Source organism: Drosophila takahashii, chromosome 3L (assembly GCF_030179915.1).
Source record: "Drosophila takahashii strain IR98-3 E-12201 chromosome 3L, DtakHiC1v2, whole genome shotgun sequence".
NCBI lineage: Eukaryota > Metazoa > Arthropoda > Insecta > Diptera > Drosophilidae > Drosophila > Drosophila takahashii.
Window position 1 is genome coordinate 13,013,730 of NC_091680.1, and position 15,934 is coordinate 13,029,663.

The following is a 15,934-nucleotide window of genomic DNA, read 5'->3' on the forward strand; positions in this document are numbered from 1 at the left end:
ATTTTTTTGTCCACCGGGTTTGTTTATTTTTGGACCGAACCAGCCGGCAACACGTGGGAATGCACTAAAAAATACTACACAAAAATACTAAAATGTTCATTGGGGGCTTCCCACAGTAATATTTTGGATTGGCTACAAAAATTTCTTGCGATCGAATTCAAATAAAATTTAGTTTGGAATTTGGCTGTACAGTATCTCTGTAGCACCCGCAATATTAATTAAAATCACCAGAAAAAAAAATGTAAACAGATTTATGTATTAAGATCTTACAACAAAACGGTCTGCCCACCTGTTAGTCATTACCTTATCATCACCTTTAGAAAGTAGTGTTTATACAAAATTAAGAAATGATTCCATCGCTGTTGGATCTGAACGACGATTGTTTGGCCGTCATATTGACCTACTTGCCCACCAAGGATCACTGGCACTTTGCCAACGTTTGCACTCGGTTTCGAAATGTGATGATGATTAATGCCAGGACCCTCTATAAGAGAGTGGAACCTACCGGAAATTCGGAGGAGTTGCTCCTCATGCAAGATATTGGTGATATACCGAAAAGTCTGTACTTTAAATTTGACGAGGATTGGGTCGGAGATTTAGATGTGCTTTGCAAAACACTCGGATGCCTGATCAACCTGGAAAACGCTACTTTGAATTTCACATGTCCTGTATCATTACCTAAAATCCTGGCTATTATCCAGGATCTGGCGAAGCTACCCTTACTTAAGGACATCACTATGTTTCAAGACACTGCCGTTAAGGACTGCGTGAGAATGTTTGGTTTGTTCACAATACCAGCTGGATCTCATGAACCGGAGAAGGTCTTGAAGTCACTTAAGAGATTAACGGAAGAAGAGATAAGGCATAGATGCATACATGATGAATTAGTGAGAAGGCAGAGATATTCGAATTTCTCCAAACAAAAATAAAACTAGTGAAACTGTTTAATTTGCAGTCCATTTTTTTGGTTTATAAAATCGTAACATATTTATATCTATTCCTGTATGTATCTTGTTGTTTTTAAAATTCAATTCTAAATTGTAGATTAATTATTTTTCTATCTGGTGTATGGAGTACGTTGATATGGGTTAGATTGGACAAATGAACTTTTCTTTAGGTATCCTTTGTTACCTTACAATAACTATTTTTCACTGCCATATTATTTACTACAAATATATATCATGTTATATCCCATGAACTTTCCTTTACATTTAAAGTTTCCGTTACATTTGTGAACTTTATAAGGTTTATTAATCATTAGGTATTTGAATATACATTTCGAACTTTAACATAGAAGTACATACAAACAGAATGTTTAACAAACAGTACGACTTAATGACTACCAAATATCCAGGCAACTGGAGGATCTAACTGATAATGCCTTTAACTGTATATGCGCCTTATAAAACGTGTGATTTGTATAGATTGCGTTGCTTTGTGTTTGGTGTGAATAAGAGGGATGGTGTGGATGTGGCTGGAGCTTTTTTGGTCACAGGGAAAACTCCACCTTCCGCTGTCGTTGCTACTTGTTCACACTGCGATAGATCATCGGTGCCGATCGGTCGTTCGTCTTGGTGTGCCGCAACTTGACCGTGGCGAACTGGGAGGCTCTGCAAAAGATCAAGGACGTGTCCAGTTGAGGTCCCTTCTCCATGTGGGACCACTACTTACGGCTGGAAATACAACCTAATACGAGGGATGGTGGGGCTAGCTGGGATACACGGACTCGCTACAGGTCAATAGCCTATGGAATAGTTGCGGTAAATACCGCGCCTGCTAAGAAACCAATTTACATTTGCATTATTCTGAGAAGCGAGCTTAATCATACATAAAATAGATTTAATGCATGCAGGCACCAAAACTCAAGGGAAGAATGTTCGATGGAGAGGTCCTGGTTCTATGAAGTTTCCTCTGGCATGTACGAAAATGAATCCTCATCGTTGGCGAACACAAAATTTAAATAGGTTTTACAATTAAAATAAGATATGTACATAGAACAAACAAAACAGAACTTGCCTTAGACTAAAAACTATAAGATTATACATGGTAAATATAGCTTAATTCGAAGGGAGGACGAACAGGATTGGGATGACATGGGGATTACTTCAAACACCTCCATTCTCCAGCTGCAATCTCCTTCCACTCTCTCTCTCTCTGCTCATTTTCTTATCCGGTAAGAAGACGGCGAAATTCTTGGATTTTTCCGTACTCCCCTACTTCAGTTTGGCACTCGCCGACTTCTGACCATGCTGTTCCTGATCCCAGAAGTCGTACCACGGCCCGTAGCTCTTGTTCCCGGCCAGACTCTTGGAATTCCGCTCCAAGGTGGCACTGCTGGCAATGGCGGAGTTTGAGTTGGAGTTGGAGGACTTGAGGAGGCGTGTTCGCGGCAGGATGGTGGCCGTCGGAGCCCCCGAACTGGCCGTCGAATTGCGGGTCAGGGTGCTGTCCTGATCCTTCGAGGAGGAGCCCTTCTTCAGCGTATTGGTAGCCGTCGTCGATGTGGAGGACCGGAAGGTGTGGAACTCCATCTGCTGATGCTGCTGCTGCTGATGGTGCCGGCGCAACTTGTCGTCCTTGCGCACCAAGTGGTCATTAATCACGATGCAGTCGTAGGGATCGGAACTGGTCGACTTGAGCTCCGCATCGGACTCCTCCTCGTCCTCGCTGGTGTAGTACTGCTTGAGTATGTCCTGTCGCTTCACCGTCTTCATGACCAGTCCATGGCCATGACTGTTGCTCTTGCCGGAGTCCTCGAAGAAGTTGTTCACATCGCTGAGCTTCAGCGTTCCATGATCATCGCTTTCGCCCTCATCGGTGGACTGTGGAAACTGCTGCTGCTGCTGCTGGCTGGTCTTCGAGCGGCTCAAGGTCTGCGATTTGTGCTGGGATCCTGTGCCGGACACCTGCTTGTCCAGCTTCCTGTGATCCTGCGACTGACCACGTCGCATGGTGCTCATTCGCTCCGCCTCCGTGGGCTCCTCAATGTCAATCTCAATGGTCTTCATGATCTTCATGCGGGACTTGGGAGTATAGCTGCTCCTTTGATGCTGCTGGTGTTGCTGCTGCTGCTGCTGCTGTTGAGGTGGCTGCTGTGGACTCACCCCGTAGATATTCTCATCCTCATCTCCGTATAGCTCCGTGCTGGTCAGGCTATCCTTCCGTTCGCGCTTCTCCTGCGAGGAACTCGAGTTGTGCGACTTGGTCAACGTTCCATTGCGATCATCCTCCGAACGCCGCTCCACCTCCTCGCGATCGCGCATCTCCTCGAGATTCGGAGCAGCCACCAGATCGCGATGTTGCCACAAGGACATGCCGGCCAGTATATCCTCGCCGCTGCGACCGCCGCCGAATTTCCAGAAGGATTTGGTTCGCTTTAGACCGGCACTGGAGGCCTGCAGGATCTCATCGTCGGAGGCTATCAGGTCGTACCGCATCTTACCCACTCCTCCGCCGCTCTGGCGACTCAGCCGATGGAGGCTCTTGTCGTCGATCTGGCTGTCGACGCTGTTCCGGAAGTTCCGGTTCAACGTCCACGAGGCCACATCCCGCGGCACCGTGTTGGTGTGCGAATTGGTGTCCGCCCGGCGTCTTATTTTTTTGATTTTTTGGATTCGCGTTGGTTTTGATATTTTTTGCAGTGTGTTTCGGTGGGTAGTGTTTTTTTTTTGGTGTATTTTGGGTGCATTTTTGGGGTGGTTAACACAAGGGATGACAAACGGGGCATAATGGCGATACATGAAATCAAACAAGAAGGGAAGAAAAGCAAATGAAAATAAATAAATTTAATTAAATCAGGCACTAAACATAATGAAATAGCATGGTCTTGGGACTTAGGTTAAATGGAATAGGTGATTTAAATGATTAAGGATTAGTGACAAAGGACGGAGAAAAAGCGGGGATTCTAAAGCTTGGCTTGGAGAGCAAAAATCGGGAGATTTTATAAAAATTTAATAAAAAAAAATAAAATAAACGTATATCGATTTTAATTTATTTTAGATCAATTTCGATTTGATATGTGGTCAGGTAAATTTGACCTGGTCGAAAACAGTATTTCATGTAAAAACTATATGGGTTTTGCATCACCTGAAATTTATATAACCATTTCGATTTTACGGGAACATGCTTTTTTTGTGCGTATATGATATTTATAAAGAGATAGTTGGATTTCTTGCTCTCCAAGCTGTTTTTGTATATTATTCCTATGTACATTTAGTATTTGATATAACTCTAGAAGGCGGATACTATTACATAATTAAATTACATGGAAACCATGATTGATTCCTAGGATAAGGTATGATAAAAGTCCCTCCTTCTAGAGTATTAGCCTGTATACATTATCCACCTACCGAATGGGCACTCGTTGTGTGGCTGGCTCCTCATCAGAATAATCCACTTCCGGCTGTGGTGGTGGCTCGTTGGCGAATCCACTGTCATTGCTGCTGTGCAGCGAGGTCTTGGCAGCCACTCCGGACTTGCCCGAGGCATGACTCTTGGAGCTCTGGAAAGGATCATTCATTAGTCATGAGATCCTTCAGCACTTCCCAGAAATTAACCCCACCTGTACTCCATTTAGCAGCTTTTGCTTGCGTCGCTCCACCGCCCCGGTGACTCCTCCGTTGGTGGCGCAGAAGCTCTGCGAGCTGTTCAGCATCCTGGAGGCCTGACTCTGCTGGCCATTGGGCACCGGAGCCGGCAGTGTGGGCGGCGGACCAGGACGTGGATTGGCTCCGGATCCGGGCCGATACTTCTTCTGCTGCTTGATCGTGTCGCCGAACATCCTCGTGGGCGAGGACTCCTCGGCACTGTGGTTCCTTCGCCGCCGGTACGTGGCCTCATGGTTCTCCATCAGCTCCAGCTGCGCCTCGTAATCCTGCTGCTGCTGGTAGCTTCGCAGACCGCCTCCACCGGATCCGGATCCCGAACCGCCTCCATTCCGCTCGTAGCTCATCAGCATGTTCTCGTATCGCCGGCCACCGGAAGTGGTTGCCTCCGCGACATCCGCATTGGTGTAGGCCACCGGAAACCAGCCAAAGTGCTGCGTCCGCAGATTCTCGCCGAACTGCCAGCCCTTGGCCTTGCCGCCCACCAAGGCGATGCGGTCGCCCTCCTCGAAGGACAACTGGTTCTCCCCGGAGGGCATGTAGGCGTAGAGGGCCTTTACCAGAGGACGCTGATCGCCGCGCTGATCGTCGCCCAAGGTGGTCAGCTGCTCCTCGATGATCTTGTGTTTGTTGCCTGACAAATTGAAAATTAAATTAAAAATTTAATTATTAAGAATTGTTTTATTTTCCAAGAATTTTCCCACCTGAGCTATGGCCAGTGCCAACTAAAGCCAGATTGAAGTCGGATTTGGCACGTGGCAGCGAGTTTTGGGCATAGTGCGATGCCCCAGTAACTCCCATTCCGGAAACGTTCTCCCGCTCGTGAAGGGTACGCATATCACCATAGGGCGCGTCGATGCTGCGCGACTTCTTCAGCTGGGCTCCGTGATTCTGAAGGTGATCATCCTCGCCGTCCTTAATCCGCTCCTATAAAAAAAATAACAGAATATAAAAAATTCTTTTAATTTAATTTAATAATGGTTTGAACAAAAAAATTCCTATTAATTTAATTTAATAATGGTTTAAACAAAACCGATTAACTTAAAAAGATTTTATATATATATAATTATGCAAAAAACTAAATTAAATGGAATAATGACAAATTACATTTTCTTTAGGCATTTTCTTAAGATGGATAACTTTATGAATTAAGCCATATTGTTAGAAATTAAAATTAAAAGAAGTTCAAGTTCTATTAAAAATATAATTTTTATAATATTCGCCGGGGGTTGTTATGCCAAATTTCTTATAGATACCACAATGGTTTGTCTGTTTCTTGTTTGTATGGGAAATAGAAGAGCCGCGAGGTTAACAGAGTTGTTAGCGCCCAATCAGATGGGATCGCTTGGGATTATAATGGGGCGGAGATGGGTGGAGATGGGGAGGAGATGACTCACCAGGCGTCGCATGTTGCCGCTGTTGTTGTTGTTGTTGTGGCCGTTGCTGCTGCTGTATCCACTTTCGTACGCGGCCGGGGGAATGATCTCACGAGAAGCGGCAATCTCTTGCCAATTTTCGAAATTATTATCAATTACCGTCTTGCCGGTGGTGTGGTAGGCCATCCAGTGCTTGGCGATCGAGCACTGGCGCTCCAAGACGAATCCATATCGTCGGCGCTCCTGTGTCATGGCCTTTTTTTTGAAGAACGGAAGTGGGAAAGAGTGGAGAAGTCATACATAGTCAAACAATTTAGTTAATTTCACAGATTATTTAAAAATATTATTATAAATTTAAAATTTAAATGCGCAAAAAAAAATTCATACTAGATATCAATTAAATAGTTGTCGCTTCAAAATTTACAGTTTTCTAATGAATCTAAATCATTTAAAACATCGTATTAATTAGGAATTTAAATATTAGAAAATTGATATTAAAGCTTTATCATTAAAATTCAAAGGCTAATATTTTTCTCTGTGTAACGGGTGGTTAAAGATTTGGCCAGCAGCCAATGAACTCACATTCTTGTAGCTCTGATCGCAGAACACATCCAGCTTCTTCTTCTGATCCTCGAGCAATTGGAGGCTCTGTGGGAAAGTTACGTTTTTTGGATCAGTTTCAGATCGTTTGCATTATTTTTTTTGCTTATCGACTCACCCTTAGCTCCTTTTCGGTATTCTCGGGAGTGGCCTTTTTCTTGCGCTGCTTCTTCATCGTGGAGACGGCCTTCTGGTAGCTCTCCATCCGCACCTTGTGCTGCTGCAGGAACTTCTTCTGCTCATGCTGCACCACCTTCGTGTCCTTCTCCAGATTTGTCTCCAATGGCACCAATAGATCCACGTAGAAGGCTTTCAGCTGGAATATTAAAGGGTTTTTTGTTTAAATACTTAATTTAAAGATTTAATATATCTTCGTAAATATCTTCATTATTTAAAAATTAATTGTTAATTATAGATTAAACTTGTTACAAAATAGCCATAGATATTTCTAGTATTTCTGGCATTATAAATTTAAGGTTCTCTATAATAAACCCCCAATAGTTTAGTAAACCCCCTAGATTACTCACAATATTCATCTGCTGTTCCTGTATCTCCTTGTTGACATTTACAACGCTCATCAAAGCCGAACCTAAACGAAAGAAATGGTTACTTAAGATCAAATGTGGTTTTTGGGACCTTCTTCTTTCGGTGGTGGCTTTGAGGTCTCGAGAGGGGTTTCGTCTTACCAATATCGCCCGTTCCGCTTTGCTGGGCGTTCATCGCAATCTTGGCCAATGCTTCATTGAATAGACGCGAGGCGGTTGCGGCACCTGTTGCATGAAATGGCACGGAATGCATTGCAAATTAGTTAACAGTACTCACTTGCAGCAGTCGATTATGGTGTTGCTATGGATATATACAACACCAAACTCACCGTGCAACGCCTTGAGGTAACTTTTGCCCGCCGCGATCAGTTGCCTGGCACCCGGATTGAATCTATCGAGTATGTTCTGCAAGTGGGGAGATAGATGGAGTCGTTAGATATCGGATATGCTAGCTTATCGTTTGGTATGGTTAATTAAATGTAATTTACGGGCCAGCATGCACCAACATTTCAATTTCATTAGGTTTAAACATTTTCCCCCTTTTCCCCCCGTTAAAGTTGGTAATGGTTTTCCCCGTTTTGCCGCGGGCAGTAAAAGTCGGGTTGTATAAGTTGATTTGAGACAATGTTGTGGTCAGGCAGCGACATCATTAGTTCCGTGTAGCCAACTGAACATACTCGTAATGCTAATTGCTCATTTGGTAATCTCTCATCTATGATTTAGTAGCGGTGAATGTAAATGAAAGTTATCTGATCTGTCGGCAAACATAGGTAGTTGATAAATGCTTTTTGAATAGCGATTCTCTTGCAGAAATATCTTTAAGAACGATTATTTTAATCAAAGAATTTTTAACCATTTTGTATATAATTTAAATTCTCAACACGTGATAAAAACTAACCAGTTTTTTAGATTTAAATCACCTATTCTATTTCGAACCTATCCATTTTCGAACCTGTTCGGTTAATTAAGTACGCGAAAATAAAGTTGGAATTTATTGGTTGCAGTTTTTACTGCCGGTAGTAAAATTTTTACTCAACAACAAATGAGGAAGACTTCCATTCATTACTTAACCCGTTTTAATTAGTTGAAAACTGGATTGGATTTAACTCGATCTAACCCAGTTTTCCATTAAGAATTATCTTAGAGAAAGATTAAAATAGTTCATGAGAGTCGTATTGAAATTATAAGCTGCAAAATAAAATCAAAAAATTTAAACGTGTGAGAAAATCTCTCGCTTTCAGCTAACACATAATGTCATCAATCATCCGCAAACATTAATCCCCTGATATTTCTTTGGCCTTAACACCTTTTGGTTATTTATCATCCTCAGAACATCACATAAGCATATTTAAATATGAATTACACCATCCACATGAATCTACAACTGGCAATGAGTCATATTATCAATCAATTGATTTTGGCTAGGCCCTCGGAAAATGCAAAATGATGAACAGCAAAACGACAATTAATTAACAACTTGGCACATGAGTACAGATTTGCATACAATTCGAGACTGGGCTTTAAGATAAACTTGCATTACGGCGGGATGACGTAAATGGAGTGTCATATGGAAGGGAGGCTGACATCACCGCCGTGTTGACACCATAAAACACCATAAATAATGACAAAGAAACACTTTGGTCCTGGGCTTGGCCTAAAGTTGAGTTGTCGTTGTCGAGCAGACAATGCCGAATACTTAACACGCAAGCCCCAAAAACACAAGCCCCAAAATATTTGGCCACAAAGCGTTTGCATTGTTCCAAAGCCACACTTTTTAAATGTTCGTTAGGAACTATACGATATTTCGGGTAAGTATAATTGATTGTTGTTCTCACCAATCACTTCCGCCCACAGTAATAAAAAGCCCGGCACTCAGGTCGAACTTCCGAATCACTTGGCCCCCAAGTAATTAGCAACGAAATGTCAAAAACCCATATGTAAACATCGCATTCTGTGCGGAACAGTTCGCCTCGTTTGTGCCACGGGTTATTGCCAAATGTTTACGCCTCGACATATTTGCTTTTCTAAATTTATTGGCTACAAATGCGGCAGCCGGGCGTGGGAATGAATCGAGCGAGCACTCGAGCCGAGATACTTAGATACTCAGATACTTAGATATTTAACCACAAGGTCGTCTCCGTTTAACGATTCAACTTATTCGAGTTTGTTTGCTTTTATGATCTACTAGCTGGCTGATTTAGTTTAAAGCTGCACTTAAAGATATCTGTATCTTTACCTGCTGTAAGAAAAGCCTGCAATTCGATGTATCTTCTAATGTTTACTCTACCCAAGTGCACTCGACTTTGCTGACCTCAGCGCAGTTTATTTAATTTTGATACAGATACTTTAATAACACGTACAGATTGCCAAGTGACTTCGTGCGACTCAAGTGAGTTTTCGAAGACCTTTGGGCCTCAGCGTTTATGGGTTTATCAATGTTAATTGATTCGTTTTTCACCGCTTGGCTGCAAACTCAATTTGTGGTTAATGCAATCAATGTTTTCGGATTGAACTCAGAGTATTTAATTTGGGATTTACCTTAAGGTTCGTAAAAATGATTATACCCTTGAATGTAATTGCGACGAATGATTATAAAATCAATGAACAAACCAAAGTATTTGAAGGAAAAAAGTGTTAAATGAGTTTCTAAGAGCTATTATTAACAAAATGCATTTTTTGTATAACTCTTTTAGATTTTTCCACTGTGTTTTCTTTATAAATTAAAATATACATAATTAGATTTGGTAATATTCTGCACACCCCTTATTTTAAGTAAAGAATACTCCAAAGCAACTCGCTTTTTAATCCTATTTTACTTGCTTTAAACCTTGTATTGCTCGCAATTAAATAACCAAAGTACAAATCAGGTTTCCTTTAAATGCGATGGCTATCAGCTCGTGTAATTGGCCTAACTGCTTAACAAATTCCTGCTCGTTCGATCCAGCAATTAACATTTCTCCTTGCTCACCCACTCTTGGCTTAAAGCTGACGCAATCGCTTATCACGCCCGCGAATCTGCGACCCACCGACAACACTTAACCCAAAATAAATTGCGGTAGTCTTGCTCAGTGTACAGTATCCAGATCCCAATCCCCTGTTGAAAGCCTAGGCCCAAACCCAACTGACTTGCTCTCTAATCGTCGCTTAACATAAATCGCCAGCAGTGAGCGCCACACAGGTATAATTTTTTTTAATTAAAACACAGACTAAATGCAAAGCATAACACGAAAGCCTCCCCATTGCTTAAAAAGCCAACCAGGCGGAATGTTGGGCGGTACACAGAAAAAAAAGGTCAAAACCTTTAGTTCCTTTTAAAACTATTGTATAAAAATATCTACTTAAAAATAATTTAAAAATGTATCATTCTTAAAAGTTGGAAAATAAAATATTAGTTTTTTCGGAAAATTTCTATAATATTTTATTCTAAGATTTATGAACCCAAACTATCTTGTCAAAACAGAGTTTTTTCATATTATTCAATCATAGTAATTTTTGACGGAATCCCAAACGCAAGACCATCAAAATTCTAAGTTTAAATATAAAGGGATTTAGAATTGATTGTTATTTTTAATAATTATAGCATTCTTAGCAATAGTTTTTTCCCGTGTTTATTTGGTAGTGTGGATCAGGGAAATGAGGCGCCTTTTGGGGAGCCTCTTGCAGGTTAGGCCATAATTCAACGACGCCAGCGAGCGACACACCCACTTCAGAGCATGCGAGAATGCAGCACCGACCAAAACAACAACAGTAAACCGCAATTATGCCAATTAGAAACCAACAAATGCAAAAAGCAACACGCAACAGGTTTGCCAGCAACAACGACGGCAACCCAAGTCAACTTCAACTGTTGACAAAACCTCAACGAAGGCGTCAAGGCGCAACCAGTCACGCCTTTTTTACTAGAGATGGAGGGGTTTCGGGGAACCTAGGAGTGGTAAGACCCCCCTTTCCGAGACCCCAACTCTCCGACGGATGAACGCAAAGTGCGTGAAAAATGCTAAACGTAAATAATTCTCGCTTGCGTGACTTCTTCCCAGGCACTTGGAAAACCCGCTGAAATGAAATTATAATTTTGTCTAAACGAAGACTAGATGTCCTTGGTGATAGGGATATACATATATGGAAGCAGGACATGACAAGTTGTTGGACTTTAACGAGGTACAAAATGAGTGGACTCCACTAATGATGTTAAATAAAGATAAGATACTATGTTGAGAAAGGTATATAAATAAATATTATAAATATATGTATTTAGTAAGCTTTAAAAGAAATGGTAACATATTTGATAAATTTGTGAAAATATGTTTTTTATTGTTTTTGAAGGTTAAACCTTTAAAGTACCAAGAGATAGTAATAGTTAAAATAAATGGAAAACAAAATGTATGAATTTGAGAAAATATATATTTTTTTCATTTGGTAGATAAACCTTAAAAGAACCAAGAGATAGTATCACACAAGGTACATTCTGATAAGTAAAAGATGTCAAAGAAGTTAAATTATTAAAGAAATCGTTTAGTTCCGGTCAACGCAAGTGCTCTTAATAATATCAGAAATCAATTTAATTCAAGCGTTTAGAAAAATCCGCACAATCCCTTCAGTTAGGGTAGCCGAGAAGTGGACCCAGCGGGATTGATAGGGCTTCTCGCCGGCGAGTCGGACGTTAACCCAGTTCCATTTGCCATGGTCATACCCATGCCCATGCCCATTCCCAATCCGATCCCCTCAATCCAGACGATGTGACATCGTTCCGAGTGGCGTCGGCCCCTCTAACGCAGCAGCAGCCTTAGAAATGCCTTTCAAACATGGCAATCAGCTGCAGTTCTTTGGTCCGAAGTGCACACTTGCCGCCTCTTTTCACAGCTCCAATCCAAACCCCCCGGCCCGTCTGTGGGCATTAGGTGGCTGCAATTTTAATTTATTTCTGCATTTCTTGCCGGAGCTTCGGCACATCGGACACCTTCGTCCCACCATTTGTATCCAAGTACTACATGTATCTATGTGCACCACGCTGGGTGCCAAACTCTTGAGGGGCTTCACCTCCTTCTTCGCCAGCCTGCCTTTTATTTTATTTTTCTTCATTTTTTGCCCCCAGCAGGTTGGCTTTTGTGTGGTCAGCTGGATGTCATTCTGATCCGATCACCGGCATCAGGCATCGGGCTCTCACGGCGGCTTCAGTTTCGATTTATGTTGCGGGGAATGTGCCATAAATCTAAGCGAATGACAAACAATCCGAAGGCATTCATCGCCACCAGAATGACGGTGGCTGGCAGCTGTTTGGATGAAATGCGTTTTTAACATCGACTTGACGGCCCAACTTGCGGTTTTATTCACTCGACAAAATACTATGGATTCACGAACAACTTTGAGGGGTTCTGTGTGTGGGATAATTTGAATGGCAGTAAAGCTAAAATTACCATTATGACTCACAAAGAAAACAAAAACTTATTATGAACCATCTCATTTGTATAACAAATTTTATTGGCATTTTTAAAAGAATTAAAAAAATCGTTTTGTCTTTAGATAAATATATTTAAAAGGGAAAGTGAAAGCGGCTAGTGCAATCATCTCTTGAGTGCATCTCTCAACCAACTTTACTCGTTTGCCATTCAAGATTTATGGACGAACGGAGTACAAGATTTATTACGGGTGCGAGCAAAAAATTCAGCGAGTTTCATAAATTACAATGAAGCTGGTGAATTATATAAGCATTTCAGTACTTAAGCGATCTAAATTAATCATTTTTACAAACATAAAAATGCTGCGAAAATAACAATAAATTATGGTCAAAGTACAAAACATATAATTTAGGGGTTTTGTGCAAATAAGTAATAAAAAATTACTGTTTACAAACATAATTTTAATTTTCAAGTGTACAAGATATATATCTTAAAAAACTTTTTAAAGTAGATCAATCTGAAAAGATTAAACATTCTTGCTATATTTGCATACCCGCACATCTAGAAACCCTCTTAAAACAGTTAAGTGTGCCAATTTTAGAAAGGCCAAACTGCGACTCTAAATAGAGATAAGCAAAAGCGGTCTGCTAATGAGTTTGGAATAGCCAGCCGAAAACCGAATGGTATCGAATTAATTAAAACCCGTTCAAGAACTTGCACAGACCAACCCAGAAGTTAATTCACACAGTCCCCGGCACCAAGACAAACTATCTATTATGCGAAAATAAATGCACTAAAACGAAGAAAAAATGTGAAAATCAAATGTTGATATAATAAATCGATGGATAGACCAGTTCAACCGGAGCAGTCAAGACAATTGCGCATAAATCACCAGGAATTAACTCATAATCTGGTGTGTATGTGTTTGTTCGGGAAGTGAGTTCAGTTCAGTTGATTGATGCACGACCACTGAGATTCCAATTCCGATTTTTTTCCTGCCATTGACAGAGCAAGTTCGTTTCCTGAGTCTTTCGTTTGCACTCGCGTTTGTCAAGTGCCTGCAGGCAGGCCCACTAATTAAAACAGCCAGCAGCACCTATTTATTCGATTTACATTACACGGCTGCGACGACGACGCTGTCACAAATAGACAATAACAGTGCGAAAAAATAAAAACACAGCGGGAAAAATGCAAATGGTGGTCGCGAAAATGCAGCCATGTGCAACAACCAAGGAAACGGCCCAAAAACAAAATTTCCGCAACTTCAAGCGGCTGAAACCGCAGAAACAGCTACAGCAACAGCAAGTTTTCCCAAAAAAAAAAAACAAAACAAAAAAACTTTAAGTTACATAATGAAATAGATGCGCGAAGTGTGCAATACCCATCAACTTGGGGCAGATGCAACCGCTGCAAAAGAAAAAGAGAAGCCGAAACTTGCCAAACTCTCGAGGCGGAGTCGTCGCCGCGTCTGTCGTCGCTTTGGGAGTTGGGAGGATTTCAGGGGATCCGCAAACAACCAAATCAAACCTCCAATTGAACTCGTTTGCTCCGTTGGATATACGGTTGGCCTATACGATATGGCCAAAAAAGTATGCCGACAGATACAACCGCCATACAGCCACCGTATGTCGTGACCAAATTTGGCTACGAATTTACAGCAAGAAAAAATTCACTTTCAAATGCTGCTTGCCATTTTTATCTTCAAATATTTATGGTTCTCCGTTTCTGGTTATGATTTAAACACCCTTTTCGAGCGGTAGTTAAAACTTGAGCTCAAGTTTGTTACCCTGTCTAATTAATAGGTATGAATACAATAAAAAGAACTAAATTATAAAAAACATCCTTGCCTTTAGCATTTATAACTAGAGTTTTTAAAGTTATTAAAGCAAGTACCTATTAAACTAAAGGTTTCCTATGCACTTACGTTTTTTTATAATCATCACCTTGCAAAGGTTACACTCTATCTTTTTTCAAAAATAAGATTACTTTCCTGAAATTATTTAGTCACTTTAACCAATTAAATACAAAGCATGCCAGTTAAATGTAAAAGAACAGAAAACAAATTACTGTACATTCTTAAAACCTAATATTTAAGGTTACTTTTTTTTATTACTTATTTTCCAGACATTATTCAAGGGTATTCGGGGTAAACTTTCAAGTCACGGTTTTTTGTTTTCATTTTATAGATTAATGTGGCTTGCTTTCATTTGCAGCCGCTTATGGAGATCGCGTGTGGCGATAAATTTAGTCTACAAAAAGCAACCGTTTAAAATTATAAATTGTTTTCCAAAAGGGTAAACATCGTTATGAGCCTTACAGTGAATTAGTCTCAAGTGGCTAATAGAAATGGCCTTCATGCAATAGCTGCGTTAGGTGATTGTGGGGTTACATAAGTCTTGATTTGACCCCAAAAAAATATTAATAGACAATATGTAATTGGGGAAGGAATTAAAGATTCTTTGAATTTGTAATTAAAAGTCGTAAAAATTACCAAATAGTTTTATTTTTCTAATCTAAAATCGTTTTTTTGTTAAGCTTATTTTCTATATTTTGATTTTATTTTTACCATTTCATTGTAGAATCAAATCGAAAACTTCAGACTTTAAACCTTTAAAAATGTCTTTGGGTTCCCTAGAATTTCAATATTTTCCGTAGCATCCCGTTTGCTCGGCAATTAACATTCATAGAGTGGTTTAATTAATAAAACAAATACAAAATGTGGTAATAATTAAGAAAAGGCCTTACCCTGTATACGCCATCGACGAGTTTTGTAACTTCCTCGGCCTCCATTGTAGCTGCACTTATTGGTCGGGCCCTCCTGCCGCTGGATGTGAAGTGGATTCAAGTAGCCAAAACTCCGGGCTACTGATCGATAATGATGAATTGAGCGCCCGCAAGACGAAAGCCGAAACCCGAAAATCGAAAATCACTTGCAGCCTAAATCAAATTCACTTTCAACTGCAGCGCCCAAAGGCCGCCGATGGATTCCGATTCAGACAAAGTAGCGGACTGCACTCGATTTTCACTTTCTAAAGTGGCACACACGGGGAGACACCGAGACACCGAAAAGCTGGAGACCCGAAAGTGGCAAGACGTTGAACCGGGCCGAAGACTCGAATTTGGAGTAAACTTGTAACTTTGACTTTCGTTGCAGAATCTTGGAAATCTCGTTTCTGTCGTGACTTTCTTTTTGGCGGGCAGACGAACAGACGAAACACCAACCGCACCACGTAACGCGATCCAGGCAAATGAAATGCCAACCCAGAGTTTTGTGTTTTGAGTTTTGAGTTTGTTTGTTTCTGTTTCTCGGCGGGTTTTCTTGGGTCTTCGGGTCGGGTATTTGTTGTTTGCCCAGTGACTTATCAACAACTTGTGGCTTCGGCACGTGATAGAGCTGTTCGTGGATCTGGAAA

At 41.0% G+C, this 15,934-nt stretch overlaps 1 protein-coding gene across 2 annotated transcripts in view; it reads right to left on the minus strand.

The window, feature by feature from the left end:
- Positions 1–1,223: 1,223 nt before the first annotated feature.
- Positions 1,224–15,934, minus strand: part of IRSp53 (Insulin receptor substrate 53 kDa) — a 30,469-nt gene continuing 15,758 nt past the window's right edge. Inside the window, exons 2-13 of one of the 2 annotated variants that reach the window (XR_011418405.1) lie at positions 15,267–15,927; positions 7,455–7,530; positions 7,267–7,350; positions 7,108–7,169; positions 6,699–6,896; positions 6,563–6,628; positions 6,002–6,235; positions 5,309–5,531; positions 4,562–5,238; positions 4,350–4,501; positions 1,672–3,591; positions 1,224–1,610 (exon numbers count right to left, since the gene is read on the minus strand). Coding sequence is in view for 1 of the 2 variants with exons in the window: in XM_044395813.2 (XP_044251748.1) it covers positions 2,214–3,591; positions 4,350–4,501; positions 4,562–5,238; positions 5,309–5,531; positions 6,002–6,235; positions 6,563–6,628; positions 6,699–6,896; positions 7,108–7,169; positions 7,267–7,350; positions 7,455–7,530; positions 15,267–15,311 (3,195 nt within the window). In the remaining variant the exon portion in view is untranslated. Of the gene's footprint in view, positions 1,611–1,652; positions 3,592–4,349; positions 4,502–4,561; positions 5,239–5,308; positions 5,532–6,001; positions 6,236–6,562; positions 6,629–6,698; positions 6,897–7,107; positions 7,170–7,266; positions 7,351–7,454; positions 7,531–15,266; positions 15,928–15,934 lie in introns of those variants that run through there. The other variant, XM_044395813.2, reaches the window with a different exon arrangement.